Source organism: Globicephala melas, chromosome 17 (genome assembly GCF_963455315.2).
Source record: "Globicephala melas chromosome 17, mGloMel1.2, whole genome shotgun sequence".
Classification (NCBI taxonomy): Eukaryota; Metazoa; Chordata; class Mammalia; order Artiodactyla; family Delphinidae; genus Globicephala; species Globicephala melas.
Genome location: NC_083330.1, coordinates 41,767,819 through 41,792,646, shown reverse-complemented (window position 1 = coordinate 41,792,646; position 24,828 = coordinate 41,767,819). Strand labels below are relative to the sequence as shown.

At 45.7% G+C, this 24,828-nt stretch overlaps 1 protein-coding gene across 2 annotated transcripts in view; it reads right to left on the bottom strand.

Annotated features, from left to right (window-relative positions):
- The window catches only part of MATN2 (matrilin 2), a 156,022-nt gene that overhangs the window by 1,494 nt on the left and 129,700 nt on the right, over positions 1-24,828 (bottom strand). Inside the window, exons 11-18 of one of the 2 annotated variants that reach the window (XM_030862965.3) lie at positions 14,082-14,204; positions 12,696-12,818; positions 10,267-10,389; positions 5,619-6,032; positions 2,777-2,929; positions 1,663-1,734; positions 1,245-1,379; positions 774-872 (exon numbers count right to left, since the gene is read on the bottom strand). In XM_030862965.3, the coding sequence (XP_030718825.1) occupies positions 774-872; positions 1,245-1,379; positions 1,663-1,734; positions 2,777-2,929; positions 5,619-6,032; positions 10,267-10,389; positions 12,696-12,818; positions 14,082-14,204 (1,242 nt within the window). The remainder of the gene's footprint in view (positions 1-773; positions 873-1,244; positions 1,380-1,662; positions 1,735-2,776; positions 2,930-5,618; positions 6,033-10,266; positions 10,390-12,695; positions 12,819-14,081; positions 14,205-24,828) is intronic. The other variant, XM_030862966.3, reaches the window with a different exon arrangement.

Genomic DNA, 24,828 nt, shown 5'->3' with positions numbered 1-24,828 from the left:
CCATTTGCACAGAAATAATTCAGAATTAAACCATTTCCCTTTAGACTAGTTGATGCATGTTGAGCTAGATATCAGGCAGCTTACTATAATTTTAAGTTCAGAGCAGTTGGCAGGGTGTGTTCAGTGTATAAAAGCACTGAGTCCTCATTTCTCCATTATCCCAAAGCATCCCTTTTATTTGTAATGTTTTAATGAATCATTGGATCCTGCTGTTCCCTTGGTAGAATGTTTCATCTTAGAGTGCTGATAAAAAAGATCTCTGCTGCCAAACAAAAAAACCCCCACCCCAGTCCTCTAAACCTACACACTGACCAGATGTGGCCGCAGTGTGGCTTGGGGCCAAAGGAAGGGTTTGGAGTTTAGGTAAAAGACTTTGAAACCTCTTCATTCTACATAAGTCTTATGCCTATACCCACTGTATCTTTAATGCACTTCAGATCTCGTATATAGCTTTCATTTCCTCCCAGCAGAGAAGGAGTTAAGTAAGTCTTTTTTCTTTACCTTGCATACTGACTGGCAGACTGGCCTTACTGCTAAACCTCCTAGAACCAACCGCAGATAGCAGCTAAGTGCTTGACCTGTGCCAGAAGCTTGGCTTGCCCTTGGCTCTCAAGCACCTATCAGTCTGCTTAAGAAAAAGCCTTTCTTGGAGTTCACTGTTCTTGACTTTGTGGAAATGACTTCATTTGATATATACCCATATATAGTATTTTTTGAAGTTGTGGTAATATTCTTTGCATTCCATACAGAAGCATAACATTAGAAAAGGATATAGCGCTGCGTTAATTTTCTTACTTCTTCATTTGCAAGGTTCTGGAACATTATAAGGTTTTCACATTTGCATTGATTGTGTTTTTCTGCCAAAGGACTTCCTAAGAAAGCAGATGGAAAGTGTTCAACTCCATAACCCACCAAACTTCCCAGACGCATAACAGTAGGACTGAATCAGCATATGAAGGAAACCATAATGAAAGAAATGTTCAGCTTTTTCCATGCAGCCACATCCAGTAAATACCAGGAAAGGGCTGTATGTGCTTCCAGTGCTGGAAGGGGCTTTTACTGTGGACTGCGGGAGGACTACTCCACTTTCTTTTAGTTTATTCTTTTAGTTCTCATTTTCCTTAAGTTCTTCTCTTTCCCCCACTCCTACTTCCTCCTTTCCTGTCCTCCCTTAAGCTGAGTTTGTTGGGAAATTGAGAGGCTGATAGCAAATTACCCTATAGTAATATTTTACTTGGAATTACCTGAGGATTTTGTCGAATGGAAAAGTTTTTGTGTAGACCGTGCAAGATTGTTTTCTTCAAACAGATATCTGTGTTGCACTGCAAAATTAGAACAGGAAAGTATGTCTCGGATATTTATGGTGACTGGCTCAGATTCTGTAAAGAGAAAGAAAACTGAAGTCAAACCTGTTTAACATGGCTGTGGTTATAATATAGCCATCAGCTGTCAGAGTAAGGTACTTGGTATTCCTAGAATGGGGTACATAGCTTTATTTTGGGACATACTATGGCAGAAAGACTGTCAGCAGAGAGGCTATTACCAACTATGGCTAAAAAAGTGTAAATGTTTCCTGTGTGATGGAACAACTTTTGTCTGTGGGGAAACCATGGTGTAAGTATCAACCAAAGATTCTAAAAATACGGCTTTTAAAAAATGTACCTGTTGGCTGGCGCGCCCTCTTTGGCAGTTCCCCTGCTGGGGAATCCCGTCTTCCACCAGAGTCTTCCAGAGCTGAGAGGTAAAAGATGACCAAAAGAGTGACAGTTGTCCACATGGGCGCATGTGTTCTTTAGGAAACTGGTCCCAGACCAACTCCTTACCTACCTGCCACCACCCAGGATGTTCTGGTTTGATTTGGTAACACCACCGATTCACAAAAGCACTTGGTTCCCCCGATAATCTAAGACCTTTCTAGGGCAGTTCTCTCTAGTAAGAGAAGCCTGGATCCCTTAAATGCATCTTAAGAATATCCCCAAAAATGTTATGTCTAGAAGGTAGGGTGGGAAAAAAAATTAAGTTTGTCCAAGGGTTAAGTTGCAGTGGCAGCAGCTCCATTTGAGGTGTTTCAGCTTAAATGAAAGAGCTTAGAGGCAAAACATTATCAAGTTGCATTAGAAATCTGAAAGGCCTTCCCTTCCTGGCCTCTTTCATCCCGGTGCTCTTTCCTGTGGAGGAATAAGACACATCACTTTGACTGGGATTTTACTGGCGACTGAAGCTGGGACAGAAGTAAAAGGAAAAATGGGCAGAACTGCTATATGCAAGGACACCCACACAGTAGTGAACTGGAGAAAAGCACGAGGGGCTCCTATACATAAGAAATTCTAAAGGGCAGTTTAATGTTCTGTAAACAGAAGTAGTCCATGCAAGAGGGCATTCTTTACATTTTCATCAGTGAGCTTGGAAGGACTACCATCCCTTTCCACTCTAGTTACAGGTATATCCCAAAATGTGCATCAGCCTTCCTGATTCATATAATGGTTTTTTCTAGTTACGTGTTCATCTCCATAGGGTTTTTGTGAGGATTAAGCATTTTGCCATGTGTCAGAACACTCATCACACTGCTCAGTACAGAGCAAGTGCTCAAGCAACGTTAGCTATTATTTTGTCTTCTCTCTCCCCTATTCCACTTTGTGCTTAGTGTTTCTGGGCATCACTGGCCCTGCCTACAAGGGAGGCACTTTTTTGAGCACTTTGAAGGAGTGGGTTGAGAATTTCTCATTCACATGTTGCTCTGTTTGCTAAGGTCTCTCCTAGACGTAAGCTATACTACCTTCACATATGCCTTTCCGTAGTTTATCACTTATCTCGCCCATCGTGCTGAAGTCTTCGGCATAGAAGAGATGCTCTTCTGTGGGCTCAGAGGCAATCTCTTGTAGTTCTTCCTCAATGGCTTTCCCTACCCCAACAGCATACATGGTTACACCTAAGGAACAGAGCAAGTTAAGAACAGGGTAGTTACACAGACATGGAAAACAGACTTATGGTTACCAAAGAGGAAAGGGGCGGGGACGGATAAAATAGGAGCTTGGGATTAACAGACACACAACTATATATAAAATAGACAACAGGGTCCTACTGTACAGCACAGGGAACTATATTCAATACCTTATGATAACCTATAATGGAAAAGAATCTGAAAAAGAATAATATATCTGTGTGATTATATATATGTGATATATATATAATCTGAATCACTTTGCTGTATACCTGAAACTAACACAACATTGTAAACCGACTTTACTTAAATTAAAAAAAAAGAACACAGTAGTTAGAGTTGTATTCCCAGGATCTGGAAGTTGTGTGTACTGCACCCACAGCCAGCTGGATATTAATAAGTGGTGTGATTTGAGGGGTCCATGTCAACCTCCCTTTACTTTTGCATCATTTTTATTTTGGCCTTGTGAGCAAAAGACAGGGATCCAAGCGAGAGGAAGGTGAGGCATGAAGGAGGTTGGGGAGCTAGACCACCAACCTGTTGCTCAGCTCTGGACAAGGTCATTAACAAATCTTCAACTTTTCCCTGAATTAGCCTTGTGGTAAAGTAGAAAAGAGCACTACCTTATGGCTTACTAAATGAGAATCTCTTCTGGGAGAATTCTAAGAAACAGGTCAGTTTATGACCTTGTAACCTAGGTTCTACTTCTCAGAGGTACAGATAGGAACTTTAAGTGACCTGTGGCCAAGTGAAGCTGTATTCTGCCCACCCATCTTGGGAGGACAAAGCCTTGTGAGGAGGTGCTAAGCTGAAAAGGAGAATCTGCAGACCAATGGAAATCCCGTAAGTCAGAAAAAAGAACAAACCCAAGTATCAACCTTAGATTTCAAGAGGCATATGAGATTGTTCCAAAAGCTTTTCTAAACAAAATGAATCATTAGACTCCCTTCCCCAATATCCTCTTCAACTGAAAGTAAAACATAATAAGAACCTAAGTTCTGCTTGATTTTCAACATTTTTCAGCAGGTATCTTATTCTGGCTAATTCATTAGACTAGATTTTTTTTAAAAAAACAGACATAAAAATGGCTCTTTAAAAGCCAAAGGGCAAGAGTTGGCCTCGTTCTAAAGTCTGTGTCAGGTCAACAGCCAAGTTCAGCATATTTGTCTGAGAGCCCAGTGACTTTATGCACAGCTTCCTAAAAAGGATAACTACTATTTTAAGATTGTGTTAGCTATACGCAGGAGTAATTAAATTCGTTAGAGGATGTCACTTCAGATAAATCTTGTTGATTCAAGAACCAAGTAAACATGTTTCTTCCACCACCTGTCTTTGGAGGATTCGTGGAAATTTGGGTAAGAGTAAGGTAGATTGGCTTCAATGAGACAAATAAAAGGGTTGACAACTGATTTTGGAGACAGGGTGCTTTCCCCTATACATTTTAAGAATGCAGATTAGAGGGGCCTGTGGGTTTGACATAGGCTCAGGTAAGCTAGTCTAGAAGCAGGGGAACTGCGTGTGAGCAGCCAGTTTTAAAATCCACCCAGATGATTCAGGCAGGACACTTTGTGGCTCCTACTCTATTGGGTTCAGAAAAAAAGAGTGACGTAAGCAATATCAATAAAACGGCCTCCTCTGTGAAGAGAGTGACTGAATGTTGAGGTGAACCAGCCTTTCTGTGAGCAGGAACGGAGTTCACCAGTGCTATTGCCAGCACTTTCACCCTTTGTTCACTCACTCAGCAAGGACTGGTCACACATGTACTGTGTTCCATGCCTGATGGAGGCACTGAGTCCATAAAGTCTTGAATGGAGCCCTGGTTGGTACATATCCTTTCCCGCTTACAGGACCTGCTGCAGTAATGTGCCCACGACAAGGTCTTAAAGCAGCTTTCAAGCAAACTGCTTCACAACCTCAAGGTTTCTCATCTCCCCAAGGAATCCAGACACTTTCCCTCAAGCTCTCTCCACCAACCATCATAGCTTTTGGGTTTCCTTTCGTCAAGAGCCATACTCCCCCGCCACACTTGGCATCTAGACACAAATGAAGTAACCTCAAGTCCCCCTGCATTATACATGGAGTCAGACAAACCTCAGAGAAGAGGCTGAGCTCTACTGAGCAACAAGAGTTTAGGGTCACGATCTTGTCTGACATTTTGATTTTCTCGAAAGTTAACTTTTGCCTCCTGCAAACACAAGAGTATTCGCTGTCCTAAGGCCACTGCACTCCCAGAGTGTTCACTGGAAGCATTGCTTAAAAAAGGAAAAAAAACTATTGGTAAGCGTTCCTCCTACCAGGAGTCAATTTTTATCAAGCTCTTCAGGTGATTCTAAAGCAACCAGACCAGTGTCTGGGAACTGTTGTGTATTTCTCTGGTTAAATAGCACGTGCAGGATTGATTCTCTGCTCTGGCGGTCACACCCTGGCTAGTAAATCACAGTAGATGATTACTCAGGTATAGTCCGCAAGATTTTCGTATCCTTCCCGAGTCCTTTAACTCCTGTGGGGTGCCTTTAAGGCCACTAGGTGGCAGTTTAGTAAAGGTGTGTAACAGTGGGGACAGGAAGCCTTTCTGTTCGCTCAAAGAATCTCACTCCTGTGGCCCCATGTGAACACCAAGTGAGTTTAAGAAACCCGAACCTTGAGTGGTGTAAACCACACCTCCATCCCATATTACCATTGGCCTGGGCTTTACTGGCCCACTCGGAGACATCATCCTGAGCCCGTCCATCTGTTAACACGATGGCCACTCTGGGCACCCGTGCGGAGAGCGGCCTGGCCCCTTCTACTTGGGTAAAACTTCTCTCAAACATGTGTTTCAGAGCCAGTCCGGTCATAGAGCCCTTGCCCATGTATTTCATGTGGGCCACAGCTTTTTTCATGTCTTTGGCCGAGCTGAAGTTTCTCAGTGTAAACTCTGTGCGGACCTGCGTGGAATACTGGAGCAGCCCCACTCGAGCGGCTTTTGGGGAAATTGCCAAGGAATCTATAATTCCAGTGACAAACTGCTTCACAATCTCAAAATTCTCTTCTCCGAGGCTCTTGGATCCATCGATCACAAAGACCAGGTCAACTGGGCCTTCAGTGCATCCTACAGGAATGAAAGGAAAGTTGAGCTAGTTAAATGATAAAAATCACTTATGCACAAGAGAAGAAAACTGGGCTTCCCTGGTGGCGCGGTGGTTGAGAGTCTGCCTGCCGATGCAGGGGACACGGGTTCGTGCCCCGGTCCGGAAAGATCCCACATGCCGCGGAGCTGCTCGGCCCATGAGCCATGGCCGCTGAGCCTGCACGTCTGGAGCCTGTGCTCCGCAACGGGAGAGGTCACATCAGTGAGAGGCCCACGTACCGCAAAAAAAACAAAAAACAAAAAACTCTGCTTCCACTGGAGGTATAACCACTTGGGAGAGCCACCTTTATTCTTTACATAATACACAGGACAGACAAAGGGTAGGGAGAGTAACGAGCAACAATAATGCTCAGAATTGCCTTTATATGCGGCTTGTCAAATTGTTAAAATTGTATTTTCCACAAGCAAAAACACAGCCGATGTACAAATTGGAAACCAGGTCCACACTGTACCCTGGGTCACCGGCAGCCAAGTCTGGGAGGGACTGTGTGTACAGTACTCTGAAGGGTCTGACAGCACCCAAAAGATTCCAATAACTTTACTCCAGGCGGGTGATATCACCCCGGTGCTGGCATCTGACAGACAACGGACTTGGAAAGTCTTCCAGTTCAGCTCGGCCATCACCTCTTCCAGGGAGATCTCCTAGTAACCCAGCTTGTCTTAGTTACTCTCTGTGTAGCCCTAACACTACTAATTTAGTGGACAAAGAATTGTTTATTGAGCACCTGCTTTGTGTAAGGCAGTCAGTGCAGTAGGATTGCAACAGTGACCAAAGCAAAATCCCTGACACCACGTTGCTTATAGTCCAGTGTACTCTGTGCAGTGCTCCACACTGTACAACAGCTAGTTAATTATGTGTCAGTTTCCTCCTCTAGTCTGCCAGTTCCTCCTCAGCAGGAGCCATTTCTCATTAATTTCTGTACCTCCAATACCTGGCACACAAGAGTTGTTAAATAAATGCTTGCTGACAGAATAAATCAAGGAGGTGGTGTCCATTGGGTAGCACACCCGTAAGTATCCTATTGACTTTTTCTTTTTTTTTTTTTGGCCAAGCCACACAGCCTGTGGGATCCTAGCTCCCCAACCAGGGACCGAATCTGGGCCCTCGGCGAACCTGGGCCCTCGGCAGTGAAAGCACGGAGTCCCAACCACTGGACCGCCAGGGAATTCCCCCCTATTGACCTTTTAAAGTTTTAAACTGAATTATCACTGTGAATTCTTTTATCTATATGGAAGTTTTCCAGGCAACTCAGATGGGTGACAGTAAAAGCTTCATGCAAATACGTAAGCAAACTGGGCGTAGAGAGATTTTTTTGTTATTTAGGGCTGCATAAGAAAAATTTACAGATCCCAAATGAATGATCTCATTTCAAACAGTTTACAGTACGCAATATACATTCTCTTTTACATATCAAGCAGCTGTCTAATATTTGAAAATGAAGCACAGCAATATTAGGAAGTAAAGACACATGCAAAAATATTTCTATTCCTGGGCTTAACTAACATGCTAATGTAATTGTGTGTGTGTGTGTGTGTGTGTTGGAAGAGTTGGGTTCCTCTCTTTCTTCATTAAGTGCTTATCCTCTTTACCCAACCTATTGATCTGTTATTAATGAAAGAGGAAAAGGCCAATTCAGAGCTTCATTTACATTCATAGCCTGAATCTCAAGGACTGTGCACGTGACTCTCCAGCAGATTTCATAAATAGTGAAATAATTTTCCAGCAGTGAATCTGTTTTCTCCTCTTCCCCATATACTCTTTTCTTACAGAATGAAACCAACACCTGCAGCCTCCATGCATAGAGGGGTGTAGAAGGCTTCGCCAGGAAACAAGAATCCTAGGTCTAGTGGAAGAGCATCAGGGTGAGAGGTGCCAGACTCTCACTTTTAGATCCAGGGAGAATGACAGTCCCTCTTGCTGGCTACTTGTTTGCAGGAAGGTCACTCAGCTTTCCTTGGATGTTTTCTTTGGGTAGTTAAGTCAATGAGACTGGAACGGAGCAGCGTTTTGCCTTCTGAACTTAATTTTCACAGAGTTCCAGAATTTCAGGGTTGGACAAGACCTTTAAAAGCCACTGGTCCAGCCACCCCTGTTGCTCACATCTTTACTGCATCCCTACCCAGTAGCCATTCATTCAGCCTGGACCTGAATACCTCTTCTGATGAGGAACTCATCACTTCACCACTGAAGCCCCATCTGTAGACAGCTCTGCTGTTGATGATTACATTTGTAGCTATCATTTGTCGAGCAACTGGAATGTGCCAGCACTGGGCTAAACACCTTTAAATACATGATATCATGTATTCCTCATAACGATTCTGTGAGGTATTGTCTTCATATTATACGAAGAAACTGAGACTCGAGTTAAATAATTTCTCCAAGGTCACACAAATGTATGAATAGGGTGTTCAAATCCAGGTCTGTCGAAGCTCATGATCTTAACTAATTAATCACACAGCTTCTCTGAGACAAAGTGTCTTTGTCCTCATACTCAGCTGTAGCTTCTCCCCAATGTCCTTTCTTTCCCTGGGGTTTGGGGGGGGAGTGTCATATAATTAATGGGTGAGGAGATTGTCAGTTTGGTATTTGAAAGGTACCTCAAGTCTTTTTTTCTACATAGATCTTCCTTTATTTTTCACTTGACATCATATTGAACTTCCCCACCATGATGCTTTCTAAATCTTGTCTCTATCCTTTTTATTTTTTTCTAAAAAAAAAATATTACATGCACATGGAACAAAGTTCAAACACTACAAAGGGTATCTATATCTATATATCTCCATCTCTATCTACCTATATAGCTATGTCTATATTGAGAGAGAGAATATAGGTTAGAGAGAGCCTTTTGCAAAATACATCAATGGTAACATACTATAAAAACCATTCAGCACCATGCTTTTTTCACCTAAAATATCTTGGGGATACATCTAGAGCTGCTTCATTCCTTTTAACAGCTGTATAGTATTCTATTGTATAGATGTACCATAATTTATTTAATCAGTATCTTATGGATAGACATTTACCTTATTTCCCATTTTTGCTACTGCAAATAACGCTGCACAAAATATCCCTTTAAATATGGCTATGTGTTCTTATGTGATAAGAACACATGCACTTATCTGTGGGATAAACTCCTAGAACTGGAACTGCCTTTAAAATATCACCAAATTGCCCTCCTAAAAGTTGTACCAATTCAGACGCCTAGTGATAAATTTACAATTGCCTATTACAACATACCATTGCTGGAGACTTCCCTGGTGGTCCAGTGGCTAAAGTCTCCACGTTCCCAATGGAGGGGCCTGAGTTTGATACCTGGTCAGGGAACTAGATCCCACATGACGCAACTAAGAGTTCACGTGCCGCAACTAAGTGTTCGTGTGCCGCAACTAAAAGATCCCACACGTGGCAATGAAGATCCTGCGTGCTGCAACTAAGACCCAGTGCAGCCAAAACACACACACACACACACCATTGCCAATATAAGGAATCAAACTTTTTGTTTTTGTTTTTGTTTTTTTTTTTGCATTACGCGGGCCTCTCAGTTGTGGCCTCTCCCGTTGTGGAGCACAGGCTCCGACGCGCAGGCTCCGCACGCGCAGGCTCCGCAGCCATGGCTCACAGGCCCAGCCGCTCTGCAGCATGTGGGATCCTCCCGGACCGGGGAACGAACCCGCGTCCCCTGCCTCGGCAGGCAGACTCTCAACCACTGCGCCACCAGGGAAGCCCCCGAATCAAACTTTTTGAACTCTGATAACTAAGAGGTAAAAAAAATGTAGCTTTAATCTCTCACTGTACATTTTCCCTTTTTTTTCTTTTATGGCTTTTATGTTTCATGTCATGTTTAGAAAATTCTTCTCTACTCTGAGATGATAAAATAACTCAAAATTTTTTCTGCTACTTTAGAGGTATTATTTTTTAAGTTTAAAAGCACAAGTCTTACCTCCCTCATTCCAGATATTCTTATTCAGCTAGGCTCATTCTAGCCTCTTAGCTGATAGTGAACTTACTGTTAACTAAAACCATAAGTTTTTTCATAGGTGCAGTTAAGCTCTCTCTTCCCCATTCTGTATCTATGCATACACATTTATATCTATGGTAGAAGCAGAGGTGAGGGATTTATTTCCTGCAAATACTCCAAAAAGCAGTTGCTCCCAAACCAAATTAAGGCAAAAAAACCAAGTTGAGATCACTTACTTTTGCACCGTCTTCCATCCTCAGCTAGAATAAATCCCTTTGAGCATTTGCAGATGTAAGAACTGCCACGATTAACACAAATGTGTTCACAGCCGTGGTGGGTTGATTTGCAGACATCCTTCCCTGAGGGTAATGAAGGAAGTTAAGCAACCTCATCAATGTAGAAATGAGCTGGATTGAACAGTCATGTCAGGACAGATCATAGAAATAATCCATTTTAAAAAATCTCTATTCAAACTTCCTCTATAACATCCCCCCTTTCAGTCTAATACTCAGGATAGGGCATGGTAAAGGAAACCTCTCAGAAAGCTCTAGCTCCCATGAAACTGCGTGGTCAGATGGGTGATCACGTGTCCTGGATTTATTGTTAATTTTTAGAATTGTTCCGTGTGCTTTGAGTTTTGGTTTTCCCAAGCTACTGAATTTTCCCCATAGACATCCCAAACGCTTCAGTTTTAATTGTCTGATGAACATTTCTCATGTCTGAGATACTTTAAACTCTCCAGAGTAGTTACAGCCTTTTAATCTTCACAACATCCTGTGGAAAGAGGAGGGCAGGGATAATTATACCCAAGGTATAAATGAAGAAACGAAGTTTCACAGAGTTGCCCAAGGTCGTACAACCAGTTGATGACACAGCTGAAGCAGGATGTGTCCTGAGTAGTCCTCCTCCACGGCATGAAAGCCTTTGGCTCTCTGGTTCTTTTCGGTCATTAGCTCCCTAAAAGGAGAAGCTTCCTACAAAATTGGAATCAGTGACTACAGATCTCTCTGGAAGTGGGAATGGTGGGATTTGATTTAGCAATCAAATTTCACAGGAAGAAGTTGTGCCTTGTGTACAATTGTGTACAAATAGCTCAACTTATTGAGCAAAAAATACATTGAATAAAGAAATGATGCACACGTGTGCCCATGCTTACAGAAAGAGAAGCATGAACAAATGGCTCAGGCAGACATAATGGGCAGAACTGCAGCCATGGGCTCCGTAGAAGGACACCCCCTCGTGAAGGCAAAACATAGGCTAGTGTAGGGAGCCCTGCAGAGTCAGGCCACGGACCCACAGGCATCCCAGGAATCGGTTTTTCAGACAGAACTTCTCACTAACAGTAGAAGCCCCTCTTCCTGGCAGAAGAATGAGGAATGAGCTCTCCCCAACCCCACTAAGGTTGACCTGTGGAGGCCCCCAGTTATTTCGGGTATCCATGAGGATATTCCCCCAAATCAACCTCAACAGCGATTGAATTTCTTTTTTTTAACTAAAAAAAAAGAACATTCTGCCCACCGGAGCAGAGTATCACAAAAGCAAGTAGACAGTGTCAAGATCACCCAAAGTAGGGATTAACAGCTCAGAATGTCACAGTGGAGGAAAAATCCCCACCCTGTTCTTGTCTACTGCCCACCTCACTGAGCTCGGCCAACCCTGTCTCTTCTGTTGGGGGCTGTGATGGTTAACTTGATGTGTCAGCTTGTCTAGGCTATGGTGCCCAGTTGTTGCGTCAAACACCAGTCTAGATGTTGCTGTGAAGGTATTTTTTTTAGATGAGATTAACATTTAAATCAGGAGACTTTGAGTAAAGCAGATTATCCTCCATATTGTGGGTGGGCCTTATCTTGAAGACCTTTAGAGAAAAAAAAGACTGAATTCCCCAAAAGGAAGAGGGAATTCTGCTTCCAGACTGCCTTTGGATTACAGCTGCAACATCGGTTCTTCCCTGGGTCTCCAGCCTGCCCTACAGATTCCCTGTCTATTTATCGATCTATACACACACACACACACACACACACACACACACACACACACACACACACACACACACACACACACACACACACACACACACACACACACACACACACACACACACACACACACACACACACACACACATTTTACTGGTTGTCTGGAGAACCCTGACCAATATACCTTCTAAGTAAACTCTCAGAAAATCTGTTTTGAGTGACCTACAGAAGCAAATGATAGAATGGATAAACAAGACTCACAGAAAATCCTTTCGGCCCTTCTCGCACCTTCTGCCCTTACTTATAAGGTTTTCCAAGAAGAAATAGCACTATAACTGTTCTTTGATCCTTATAGAGATTGCTGGCAGAGATTCTAATCCCATCCAATGGCTAGCCAGGCACCGTGCTAGGCTCTGAGCACCCACACAACTCTTGTGGAAAGGGCCTATAGCTGGGAGAAAGTGAAAAGCAGCGAAAAGCCTGACAACTCAGGATCTTGACTGAGAAATTCTTGAAGAACTAAGGGTCTATTGTACTGATCACTAGCACAACAGTTTCAGAGCACCCAAGGCAGGAACTTAACAATAGTGACACTGATTATAAAGGAAGACTTTCAGTGCTTAATGAAGTTCTCCAACTGTCCAAGACCCACAGATGGAAAAGTCCACCTCCACCTTGAAGCCACTTACTTCTGCAGTGTTTCCCATCCTCAGCGAGTCGGAATCCCTCCAAGCACTTGCAGATGTACGACTCATCACTGTTCACACAAATGTGTTCACAGCCGTGGTCTACTGCTTGGCAGATATCTTTCCCTGTGGATAGCAGAGCAAGTTAAATGTTACCAACATCAATTTTCCCTGGGCTTCACCTGGGAATTTCCATCCATCTCAGCCCCTGGACTCCAGGGCCCCCTGAGCTCAGTGATCCGTGGGGAGGAAGGTAAAACTGAGGATGACCTTCAGCGGCTCCAATGCGGGCTCACTCTCCCAACTTCCTCACTATCACCGCCACCGTCATTCACCAGCACCTACGTCAGTGTCTCATAAATATGCAGTCCATCATCAGCTTTCTGCAGATGCAGTTTGTGATATCAGAAAGGAAACACTGTTGGTACGATTACTTAGGAGATTCAACCTCAATTTAGATTAGTGGCACTGAAATCTAATTTTGGCTTTTTCCCTGACATATGACTTTGGAGAATGACTTAACCTTACCTTTCCTTTCTGAAAAATGAGAAAAATACTTTCAGTTACCCATCTTTTCTTCACATGTGAAATATGAGTTGTTCTTTGTAAAGTACTTTTGAGAAGCTTAAGAAAAAGACGACTGATAGGGGTGGGAATCATTTGCTCAGGGTTACACACTCCCCTTTGACTATATAGAGACGTGTCTTGGCCCCATCTAAGAGGCCTTGCTTTCTGAGACGTAGAATGGCCTCACCATAAGGTGGTCTCTAAGAGGGATTTGTGCCACCAGAAACAACAACAACAATACTATTAAAGATAAAGAAACAGAGGCTCAGAGAAGTTAAGCAACTTGCCCAGCTAATAAATGGCAGAGCTAGAAGCTGATAGAATACTGGATTTCAGACTGTACATCTTTCCAGTAGAGCACACTGCCAACCTGTCGTTTCTTTCCGCAGGGCATAAATGAACATCTTCAGTTGTAGCTCTGGCACTGACTTTTTTCATTTGTCCATTTGTTTGTTTTCTTTTTAATAGACTTTATTATTTAGGACAGTTTTAGATCTACAGAAGAACTGAAGATAGTACAGAGAGGTCCTATAAACCCCATACCCAGTTTCCACTATTATTAACATATTATACTAGTGTGACACGTTTGTTAACAATTAATAGACCATTACTGATACAGTAATATCAACCAAAGTCCATAGCTTATTTATATTTCCTTAGTTTTTAAGCCAAAGTCATGTTTTTCTGATCCAGGATCCCACATTACATTTAGTGGTCTTGTGGCATTGGTTTTTGAGAGTAACTGATACACAGAGATCAGGACAGTGGATTTCATGCAGAGGTCAGATACAGTAATGTGAGCCCACTCCAATAAAAACTTACTTCTGCAGGTTTTCCTATCTTCACGGAGTATATACCCTTCAAAGCACTGGCACACAAAAGAGCCTCCACTGCTTACACACGAATGTTCACAACCATGGTTCCCCAAAGCACAAGAGTCCAATTCTGACAATCCAATTGGAATTAGAGAAAGAGAAAAAGGAAATGATTCATACATTAGCTACTTATTCAATCTTATAAGACATTTCAGACACCTTAAATGAAAGCAGTACTTTATCCCACAGGGCACATTTCAAAATAGAAAGCATGTCTATGAGCAAAAATTCTTAATATATAAAGAGCACATAAAATAAAACAATATGATCATCTCCATAGGAAAAATGAACAAAAGACATGGAAAGAAAAGTTACAAGAGAGAGAAAAATGGCCTATAAGTATTGGAAAATAAGTTCCACATCATTGATTATCATATAACTGTAATGTCAGCTTATCTACATATCTGCTCATGTATGCATGTAGGTGTCCTACTTTGGTCATTCATCCATCCAGTCATTCATTCATTTGTTCACTGAGTTGTGGAATATTTCATGAGTCCCTTCTCTCTGAGTCAGGTACTCTTCTAGGGTCTGGGGACATAACAATGAATAAAACCAAGTTTCTGCTTCTGTGAAGTTTACATTTGGTGGCAAGGGTGGGAGGAAAGAGGGGGCAAGACAAACAACAGACAAACAAATATATATGTTAGATGGGGAAGGTGCTATGGAGAAAAGCAGGATAAGGGGGATGGAGAGTGCCCGCTGGTTTGGGGCATAGGGAGGGCTTGTTATTTTACATGCTGCAGTCAGAGAAGGTGACGCTGAGCAGAGCCCTGAAGAAAGGGATGAGTGAATACGTAGTGTTTGGAAAGAACAGCACCCAAGGAGAACAGCATCTGCAAATGGCAGTGGTAGGAGTGGGTGTGGCACGTTTCAGGAAAGGTAAGGAGACCAGGGGGCCAGGCAAGTGATAAGCCGGGATAGACCACGTGGGAGTCACAGGCAGTGGTTGCATCTAAGTAAGAAGGGGTCACTGGATGGTTCTGAGCAGTGGAGAGACATGAACTGACTTTATTTTTAAAGGACTACTGTGCACAGAATGGGGCACAGGTAAGGCTGGAGCACGGAGAGCTGGAAGAAACCCAGTGCACTGATTCTGGTGGCCCAGACAGGCTGGTGAGAGGGGTCAGACTGTGCCTGTACTTTGAAGGTAGAGCCTACAAGCTTTGCTGATGGATTGATATAAAGAGTTTATCTTCATATGGATATGACAGAAGAGTCACAGGTGACTCTGAGGTTACAGGACTGAGCAACTGCAGAAGGGCACTGCCGTCCACGTGGCTGGGGCAGCTTCTGCGGGAGCAGGTTTGTGAACCTGTGAAAACCAGGCTGATAGTTAAAAAACCCATTACTGAGGATAGGTGGGAAGTGATTTTTTATAAGAACCAGACATAATTCTGAGAGTCAACGCTATCGTTTCAGATCGAGGAGAATTTCTACAATGGATATGACTTGAGGTTACTAAATAAATGCTCCAAAGTGCATAATCACTTTCACAGTCTGGCACAGACCATACGCTTTTTTCTGAGACATTTTTGCAGTATTTCTTTTGGAAGGGAGTCCTGAGAACCACCCTATGCGTTAATTAAAGCAGCTGTTGTTGTTCTCATTTACCAGCTAGGGAAACTGCAGTTTGGGAAGATTAGTGGCTTGCCAACATCAAATGCTAATAAGTGATAGCACCAGATTAAACATGTAATCTTCTGATAATAAATCCCTAGCTAAATAAATGTTTTCCCTAGCTACATTGCGTTGCTATATTGTAAAGTAAGCTTCCAAACATTAAGGGAATTGTGCTTGTCTTCGTTTGGGCAGAAGTGCTGCCAAAATCGTTGTTCAGTGGGAAGGCATTATATCAACTAACAGTATAACTGCAGAGGAGAGTCAAAGCAGAGCTGTCCCTTCCTCTTTGCTCTGAACATGACTTACTTCTCTGGGCACAATCTAGACTCATTATTAATGCAGAACATCACCCGATAGCTTGGGGTAATCCCTCACATAGTGTTGAGTGGAAATGCAGTTGAGTGATCCATAATACAGACAGCTGGCTGGCTGTGGAGGCGAGCACTTTTTTCCTCACCATGAATTTATATTAAGAAGACTCCATTTTCCAATGCAATAAAATAGCTATACATAACTCTTTCAGTCCAGTCTTGCCAAGCCATAATCCAGACAGACCCCCATGGCACACCCCTTCTTTTTTTTTTTTTTATAAAATTATTTATTTATATTTTTGGCTGCGTTGGGTCTTCGTTGCTGCACGCGGGCTTCTCTTGCTGTGGAGCACAGGCTCTAGGTGCGTGGCTTCAGTAGTTGTGGCTCGTGGGCTCTAGAGTGCAGGCTCAGTAGTTGTGGCGCACGGGCTTAGCTGCTCCGTGGGATCTTCCCGGACCAGGGCTCGAACCCGTGTCCCCTGCACTGGCAGGCGGATTCTTAACCGCTGCGCCACCACGGAAGCCCACACCCCTTGTTTCTGGAGCTTCCCCCATGCCCTGTCCTGTCCCCATAGCTCCATCTCAGGCTGCAATTTTGAAGAGTAATTGTCTCGGTGCAGGGACCCTGAAAGGTCATCGTCCCCCAGCTTCTCCCACGCCGAGCCATGGTGGTCTGAGCCTGTACGAGGCAGAGTGGCACTGCTATCCTTTATCAGGAGCCTGCTGAGCCTGAAGCCCCTGTTCTCAGGGGGCGTATTCACTCTTGCTGCAGACTATCCCAGGAGCTCCCAGCCCAGCTTCTGAGCTCTCCTGGGCTTTTGTACTAATAGCTGTTTGGAAATTTTGTTGTGTGCATGCTTTAAAAGCATGTAGAGAGTTTGGGTTTTTAACCTTTCCCCTCCTCACCCGCTTAGAGCATGTGATCAAGAGAGAGGAGAGCTGCGGTTCTCAACCTCCGGTGAGCATCAGTCACTTGCAGAGATTATTTTAAAGGCAAAACAGGCCCATCGTTCAAGATTCAAACATACTAAGGGTGGACTTCCCCTATGGAGGGATAGCTGGCAATATCTACCCAAAGTACAAAATGTACCTTTGACCCGGCAACTTCAGTTCTGGAATTCTCTCCTGCAGATACCCTGGCACATATGAAGTGTATCAATAATTTGATATACTTTTTAAAAAAAATTATTTATTTTTGGCTGCATTGGTTCTTCGTTGCTGCATGCGGGCTAGTTGCGGTGAGCGGGGGCTACTCTTCGTTGAAGTGCGCGGGCTTCTCATTGCGGTGGCTTCTCTTGTTGCGGAGCATGGGCTCTAGGCACGCAGGCTTCAGTAGTTGTGGCTCACGGGCTCAGTAGTTGTGGCTCACGGGCTCTAGAGTGCAGGCTCAGTAGTTGTGGCACACGGGCTTAGTTGCCCTGCGGCATGTGGGATCTTCCCAGACCAGGGCTCGAACCTGTGTCCCCTGCATTGGCAGGCAGATTCCTAACCACTGCGCCATCAGGGAAGCCCCGGTATACTTTCAAGTTATTCACGGCAGCATTGTTTGTAATAACGAAAAGTGGGAAACAACCCAAGTGTCCATGACTACTCAGGAGACAAGCTGAATAAATATTCTGTACAATGAGACACTTGCTCCCGACACGGCTTCCCCAAGAGTGAGTGATTCAAGAAGTGAGAGAGAGCTCCCAAGAGAGCAGCCACAGTGTCTCTGATAACGTAACTGGAGAAGTGACCTCCTTGTTATTTCCATATGCTATTGGTCACACAGAGCAACAATGAAGGAGGGACTACACGTGTGTGAATTCAGGAGATGGGGATTGCTGGGGGCCGCCCTGGAGGCTGCCCACCACCATTCCTGATGGGAAGTGGAGGTAGGGGATGGGTGGAAGGGTAAGAGTAGGAGCCAAACTTCTTAATGTACGTCTTTTCGTATTGTTCTGATTTTTAAACTATGTAAAAACCTTTTACCTACTCTAAAAATAGAATAAACTTTAAACAAAAAAACTTACAAAAGTATTCCTCTTGCTCACCTTTGACACACTACAGCATTATTTTTAAAGGCTGCACCATGATTCACTTAATCAGTTTCTTTTTTTTTTTTATAAATTTATTTATTTGGCTGTGTTGGGTCTTCGTTGGTGCGAGCGGGCTTTCTCTAGTTGCGGCGAGCGGGGGCTACTCTTCGTTGCGGTGCACGGGCTTCTCATTGCGGTGGCTTCTCTTGTTGCGAAGCACAGACTCTAGGTGCACGGGCTCAGTAGTTGTGCGCACGGGCTTAGCTGCTCCGCAGCATGTGGGATCTTCCCGGACCAGGCATCAAACCTGTGTCCCCTGCATTGGCAGGGGGATTCTTAACCCCTGCGCCACCAGGGAAGTCCCCTAACCAGTTTCTTATTGGAAGGGCGTTTAGGTGGTTCCTAGGCTTTGCTATTACAAACATTATTGCAATGGATATTCGTGTGCCTGTAGTTTTGCAGACAACGTGAAAGCACATCTGAAAGATAAACATCTAGAAGTGGAACTGCCTGCTTAAAGAGAATGAACATTTACAACTGGATACATATTTTCAAATTGTCCTCCAAGGAGGTTGCATCAATCACCGTAAGATAATCTCTATTTCTGGGGGTCCAGGGTGCCGCCTGGGCTTCTGGATGTTTTAAAAGCCCCACAGATGATTCCAGTAAACCACCAGGGGTGAGATGCTGGCACTGGACCCAGAACTTATGTTCAGAGACCTTCCCAAGTGTCCAGACGATTCTGCACCTCCACCATCATGAACCACACGCTATCGTCTTTCTCTCGGGCTATTATTACATCGTCCACTAACGGGGTCTCCACAAACCTACTTCCGGCCCCTCCAGCCCATCCTCCCCGACTCAGCCCAAGTCCTCTTTCCAAAATGTGAATCTGCTCACATCACTCCCTCCCTCTGCCTGAGATCCTTTAATGCGTCCAAGAGTCTGGATAAGACACAGAATCGTCGGTGAGGTTCGCGGGACCTGCCCTGCTGCGTCATCTCATCCACACTCCCCCAACTCTGAGTACTTTCCTTCAGAACCTCAGTACCAAGCCAGAAGCTCTCCCCGCACAGGGCTCTGCACAGCCGTTCCTCTGCCCCTCCTTCCTCCGCCGCCTCCTCCAGATGTCTTCCCAGACCCCCCCGCATAGGGCCCAAAGCACCAGGCATCTGCCCCCTCTGGTAACATCACAGCTGTCACTGAACAGTTAGTTATGCGGTTGCTCTGGATCTGTGCCCACCTCCTCACTGAACTATGCTCCCATGGGCTCTGACCTCCAGGGCACCACGGGCTGCATCTGCCCTCCTCTCTGTGGACCTAACTTAATGCTTGGCCCACAACAGGTCCTCAGCAAATGCCTGCTGAGTACAAGGAAACATTTCCTCAGTTTTCTACTCTGAAAACCGAGGGTAACTAGATCCACCGCCCAGGGGTTTTGTGCAGGTGTTTTAAATCAGAACCCATGCGGTGGGGATGCCGGCGATCAGCTGGGCTCCCCTTTCTCTCCTATGTACCAGCCTTGCAGAACTCAATTCATATTTGTTCAGCAAAATGTCCAGTTTCTGCACACCAGGGACATTCCGGTCACTCATAATTAGAGAACTACACGTGGTAACTCCCCAACCACAGGCTCTAGCTGCCCTCCAGTCACCAAGTCTGGAAACCAGCTTGGAGTCAGCTTCTCCCCAGAGCCAAAGGTACTCCCACTACGAAAGCACTTCAGTGGTTCCCTAACAGACAAAGAGAGCCACCATCCCTGACTCACGATCATGGGGTGCCTTCAGCCTGGGGAGAATGGTGGGCACCCCGACAAGAATTCATTCATTCAGCAAGTGTTAGCAGAGCACTTACTCTGCCAGGCTCTACCCTCATTCTCAGGCTGGAAGGGACCTTGGGGATGAACTGGTCCAACTCCTTCCTTTAGAGTCCAGGAAACTGATGGCCACAGAGAGGAAGGGACTTTCGCAAGGCCCCTTACCCTGCAGAGATGATTAGTGTCAGCTGTGCTGGGGGCAGAGGCGTGATTAGATCACAAGTCTATCACCTCCATGTTCCCTGGTCCAGCTGCACATCCAGTGGTCATCCTAGCCCAGCAGGGTCAGCAGAGTCTGCTCAGATAGGCTGGTAGATCCTCAGAAGACAAACTAAAATGGTTTTCTCAAGGGAGGCTGGGTCTCTATATAGTCTAATGTAACTCTAAATGTAACCCTAAAAGAGCCCACTTCTCCAGGCTCCAGGCTCCCTCTCACATCAGTACTTAGTACTCAGTACTCAATGTTTAGTACTCAGTACTGAGTACACTCAGCTTCCTTCAGTCCACTCTCGGGACCCTGGGCTTGCATGTGCTATTTCCTGTGCCTGGGAAGACTGCTCACCTCCGTTTTAGTCCTTTCAGGCTGCTATGACAAAATACCACAGACCGAGTGGCTCATAAACGATAGAAATGTATTGCTCACAGTTCTGGAAGCTGGAAGTCTGAGATCAGGGTACCTGCATGGTTGGGTGAGAGCCCTCCTCCGGGTCACAGACTTCCTGTATTCTCACATGGTGGAAGGGGCTGGAGAGCTCTGTGGGCACGAATCCCATTCATAAGGGCCCCACCCTCATGACCTAATCACATCCCAAAGGCCCCACCTCCTAACACCATCACCTTGGGGGTTAGACTCTCAACATATGAATTTGGGGAGGACACACTCAGTCCATAACACCCTCCATCTCTGGCTAGCTCCCTCCATCAATCTCTAGGTGTTGGATCAAACATCTCTTTCTCAGGAGACTTTCTCTAGACTAGGTGAGGGTCCCCCTGCCACACGCCCCTGTGACACCTCTTCTTCCCATATCATGACTCTCATCACACAGAACGGATGATCCATCTTTAATATCCTTCCTCCCTGAGAAACTTGAAACACTGTCAGGGCAGAAACTGAACCTGCATCAACCCCAGGGATGCCCAGTGCCCAGCACAATATGACCAGCACAAAAATGCAGGTCCATGGTAAATCCTTGTGGAGACTGAGAATCAATGACCCAAGAGCTTAAGGGAGTGCCTAGACTCAAATCCAGAGACGAGCGTGAGGACAGACTTGATTGGGAACCGTCACTTAAGTGAAATGGATGAGAGGACTCAGGAGAAATCTCAGGGTGCAGGAAGAAAACATTTTCCCTCCAAGGGAAGGATCCTCTGTTTTTCACAGGTAAGGAGGCAGGTCTACACGTTAATTAATCCCTCGTCGTGAATGGGGTCTGCGATTTGTGATCAAGGTGAGCAGGAGTTTCAGGACACAGCACAGGCTTTTAGGGCCCGTGTCTAGCAGCCCCACACACTGCTACAGCCTGCACTCCTCATATCTGGATTCCACATGCACGTGACTCATGGTGACTCACGCACGTCTGCGGTGCAGCAGTCATGGGGTGATGTGTTCTGAGGTCTCACACCTCTGTGGCGATGACAAACAGCAATCCTGTGTCTGGGGCTCCACGTAGGAGGTTATTAAAACCAACTCCAACCCCAGAGGGAGAAAGCCACAGTGGCCACCTGCCAAGAGGGTAACCAAGGCCGAGAGATAGAATTACACCATTTGCTGGCTTTTTAAAATAATAAAACTAGGAGCAGCCGTTCGTTTGCTAACTCTGTGTAGGCTCTTTCTCAGAGAGAACAGAAGCAGCTGAACTGAGATGTCCTTTTTTTTTTTTTTTTTTTTTTTTTTTGCTGTACACGGGCCTCTCACTGTGTGGCCTCTCCCGTTGCGGAGCACAGGCTCCGGACGCGCAGGCTCAGCGGCCGTGGCTCACCGGCCCAGCTGCTCCGCGGCATGTGGGATCTTCCCGGACTGGGGCACGAACCCGTGTCCCCTGCATCGGCAGGTGGACTCTCAACCACTGTGCCACCAGGGAAGCCCGAGATGTACTTTTAAAGGGTATCTCACATTGGGTAAGAGATCCTGAAGTCAGGAGACCCCAGTTCTAGTCCTGACTCTGTCACTGACCCCCAGGGCCAGCTTGAGGGCACCAGTTTTCTCCCTGTGCCTGTTTCCCACAAAAGAAAGGAAAGATCTTTAAGTTTCCTTCTGTTTCGTTAAACCTCTAATGTGAATACATGAGGGTAAAGGTGGTCTTTTGCCTTCACTCTCTGTGATGGACTGAATTGTGTTTCCCCCCAAATTAATATGTTGAAGCCCTAACTCCCAATGTGCTGGTGTTTGGAGGTGGGGCCTTTGGGAGATGATTAGGGTTAGTTGAGGTCATGAGGGTGGGGCCCCCATGATGGGATTAGTGCCCTTCTAAGAAGAGACACAAGACAGCTTATTCTCTCTCTCTCTGTCATGGGAGGACACAGCAAGAAGGCATCCATCTGCAAGCCAAGAGGAGGGTTCTCACCAGAACCTAACCATACTGGCACCTTGATCTTGGACTTCCAGTCTACAGAACTGTGAGACAATACATTTCTGCTGTTTAAGCCACCCAGCCTACAGTATTTCATGATGGCAGCCTAAGCAGACTAATACACTCCTCTTGCCCTGCTCAGGGTTGCTTCTGTCCTTCAAAGTCAAGCTGGGAGGCATCAGGTTGGAAAAGGCCTTTGCATTTCACACCCACCTCTGGTGGCCAGAGTAGGAGTATACCCAACGGAAATTCCCAGTGCCCTATGCTTGTGGCTCAGATCCCCATCAGCACCCTCCACTTGCTAGAAGAAGGTAGTCCCTGGGTTCCTGAGTCTGACTCCTCCCAGGGTGGTCCATCTCTGGAGCTCCACAAGGGGGGCAGGCCTGGCCCTGGGAGTGGGTCTCCAGGCAGCAAGGCAAGGATGCTACCTCACCCCTCTCCTCAGTGTGGGGCAGTCCAGCAGTGGGAAGCAAGACCATAACAAGAGTACCTTAGGGTTTATGGCAATTGACAAGCTTCCCAATGAATGTCTCTCCCTGTGCCACACAGAGGCCCTGAGAGAGAGGCAGAAATGATCATTCCCAGTTTACATATGAACAATCAGATCCAGAGAGGTCAATTCCCTTGCCCAGCATGGGAGCTATAGGATTTAAACCCAGTCTTTGGGCTCTCAAGTTCAGTGTTCTTTCTACTCTGCCACACTGGTTCTAGATCTGAGCACAGACAGCCACAGGGTGAGGTGGGGCCACGAGAGGTCCTAGTGGAGCCTGCCTTCAGTGGGTGGAGCAGAGCTGCTCCCAGCAGGTGAGAGGGGCATGAAGTTCCCCATGGAGGGGATGCTGGCCCTGGGCTGGGTTTCGGCCAGCAGGGTGGGATAGGGACGTTGTCCTAAGTGGAGAGGGGATGGGCTGGAGGTACAGGGCTTACTCAGAGGATAGGGGAGCTGCCCCCATAAGAACTGGAAGGAGCAGGGAAGACCTGGGTGGGGCTCAGGAGGGGAGGAAGGGGTTCTCCATCACTGCCAAATCAAGGCACTCGACTGGAAACTGAGGGAGACAGTGGAGAGCCACTGAAGGCTACTGGGCAGGGGTGGACCCTGTGCCAGGTGCCACAGGATGAAAAGACTGGTGGTCTCTGTCCATTCACTCTCTCATTCACTGAACTTTATAGAGCATCTCCTGTGGGCCAGGCCTGGAACTCAGGCTGCAAACAAGATCCAGTCTCTAACCTCCAGGAGCTCACAGGGCAGTGGGCTGTGTGTTCCATGCACATCTAGCCTATAGAGTCTTTCCTGGTGCTGGGATGCCCTTGTACTAGGTCTATCTCAGGGAAATTTCCAGGAGGTAGAGATGGGAGGAGTCCTCTCAGCTGCAGCTTGTAGAGGAGACTCCCCCATTCCTCTCCCCACCTTACCCCCCAGTCTGTGGAACAATACTCCAAGGCAAGGAAGGTTCCTACGGGCAATCACAGCTTGGGGGCCAGGGGACCTAGAGGAAGGGAGGATGGGCGTCACTCTAGAGGCCGGAGAGCCCAAGGTGCCTGCAGGGGTGTGGGCATAACTGTGTCTACTTCCTTCCCGGGCCCTGGGAAACTGGGCGTGCTCTCCATGCTTCAGAGAACCTTCCAAAAAGCGAGTGAAGTGTTCTTCAGGACACCTGCTATCAAGGCTCTAAGTGGAGGCTGCCTTTATGGAGGGTGAAGGACACCCTTAGCTCCTGAGCCAGGCCTGGCTGAACCCCAGCTGCCTCCCCATCCAGAGCCCAGCATGATTTACAAAACAGATGCGGTCACGGCATCAGGCTCTTTGTGATCTGGCGTAGAACTGGGAAACATACATCCCAACCCTAGTTAACTACGGCCACACCGAAAACACAGCCCATTATTTCAGGACAGGGCAGCTAGACAGAATCATCCTTGGGCAGACAGAGAGTCTTCAATTAGGGGACGAGCTCAACAGATATGTATGGGTAAAGTGCATCTCTTACATACCACCATTGCCTGAGGATAGGATAATTCTAACCCATCTGATCATCTCACATTTCATATGGACACACCATATATAAATAAATACTTATCAAAATTCACTTCTAATGGCATTGTTGAACATTTACTCATGTGGATGATATCACTGTATCATTAGTTACAAACACTATAAATGAGAAAATGGGCAACATTTAAAAGCGTCAGTGGCCATAACAGATGTGGATGTAGGGAGGGAGGGAGACGGGCACGCGATTGTAAAGGAGAGGAGTAGCATTTGTTTGGAAGGGCCATGAGGATTTCGTAGAAGTCCTGCAACTATCTTATAGTCAGCTCTTGGTCCTCACAGTAATGGGGAGGACCAAAGAAAGGCATG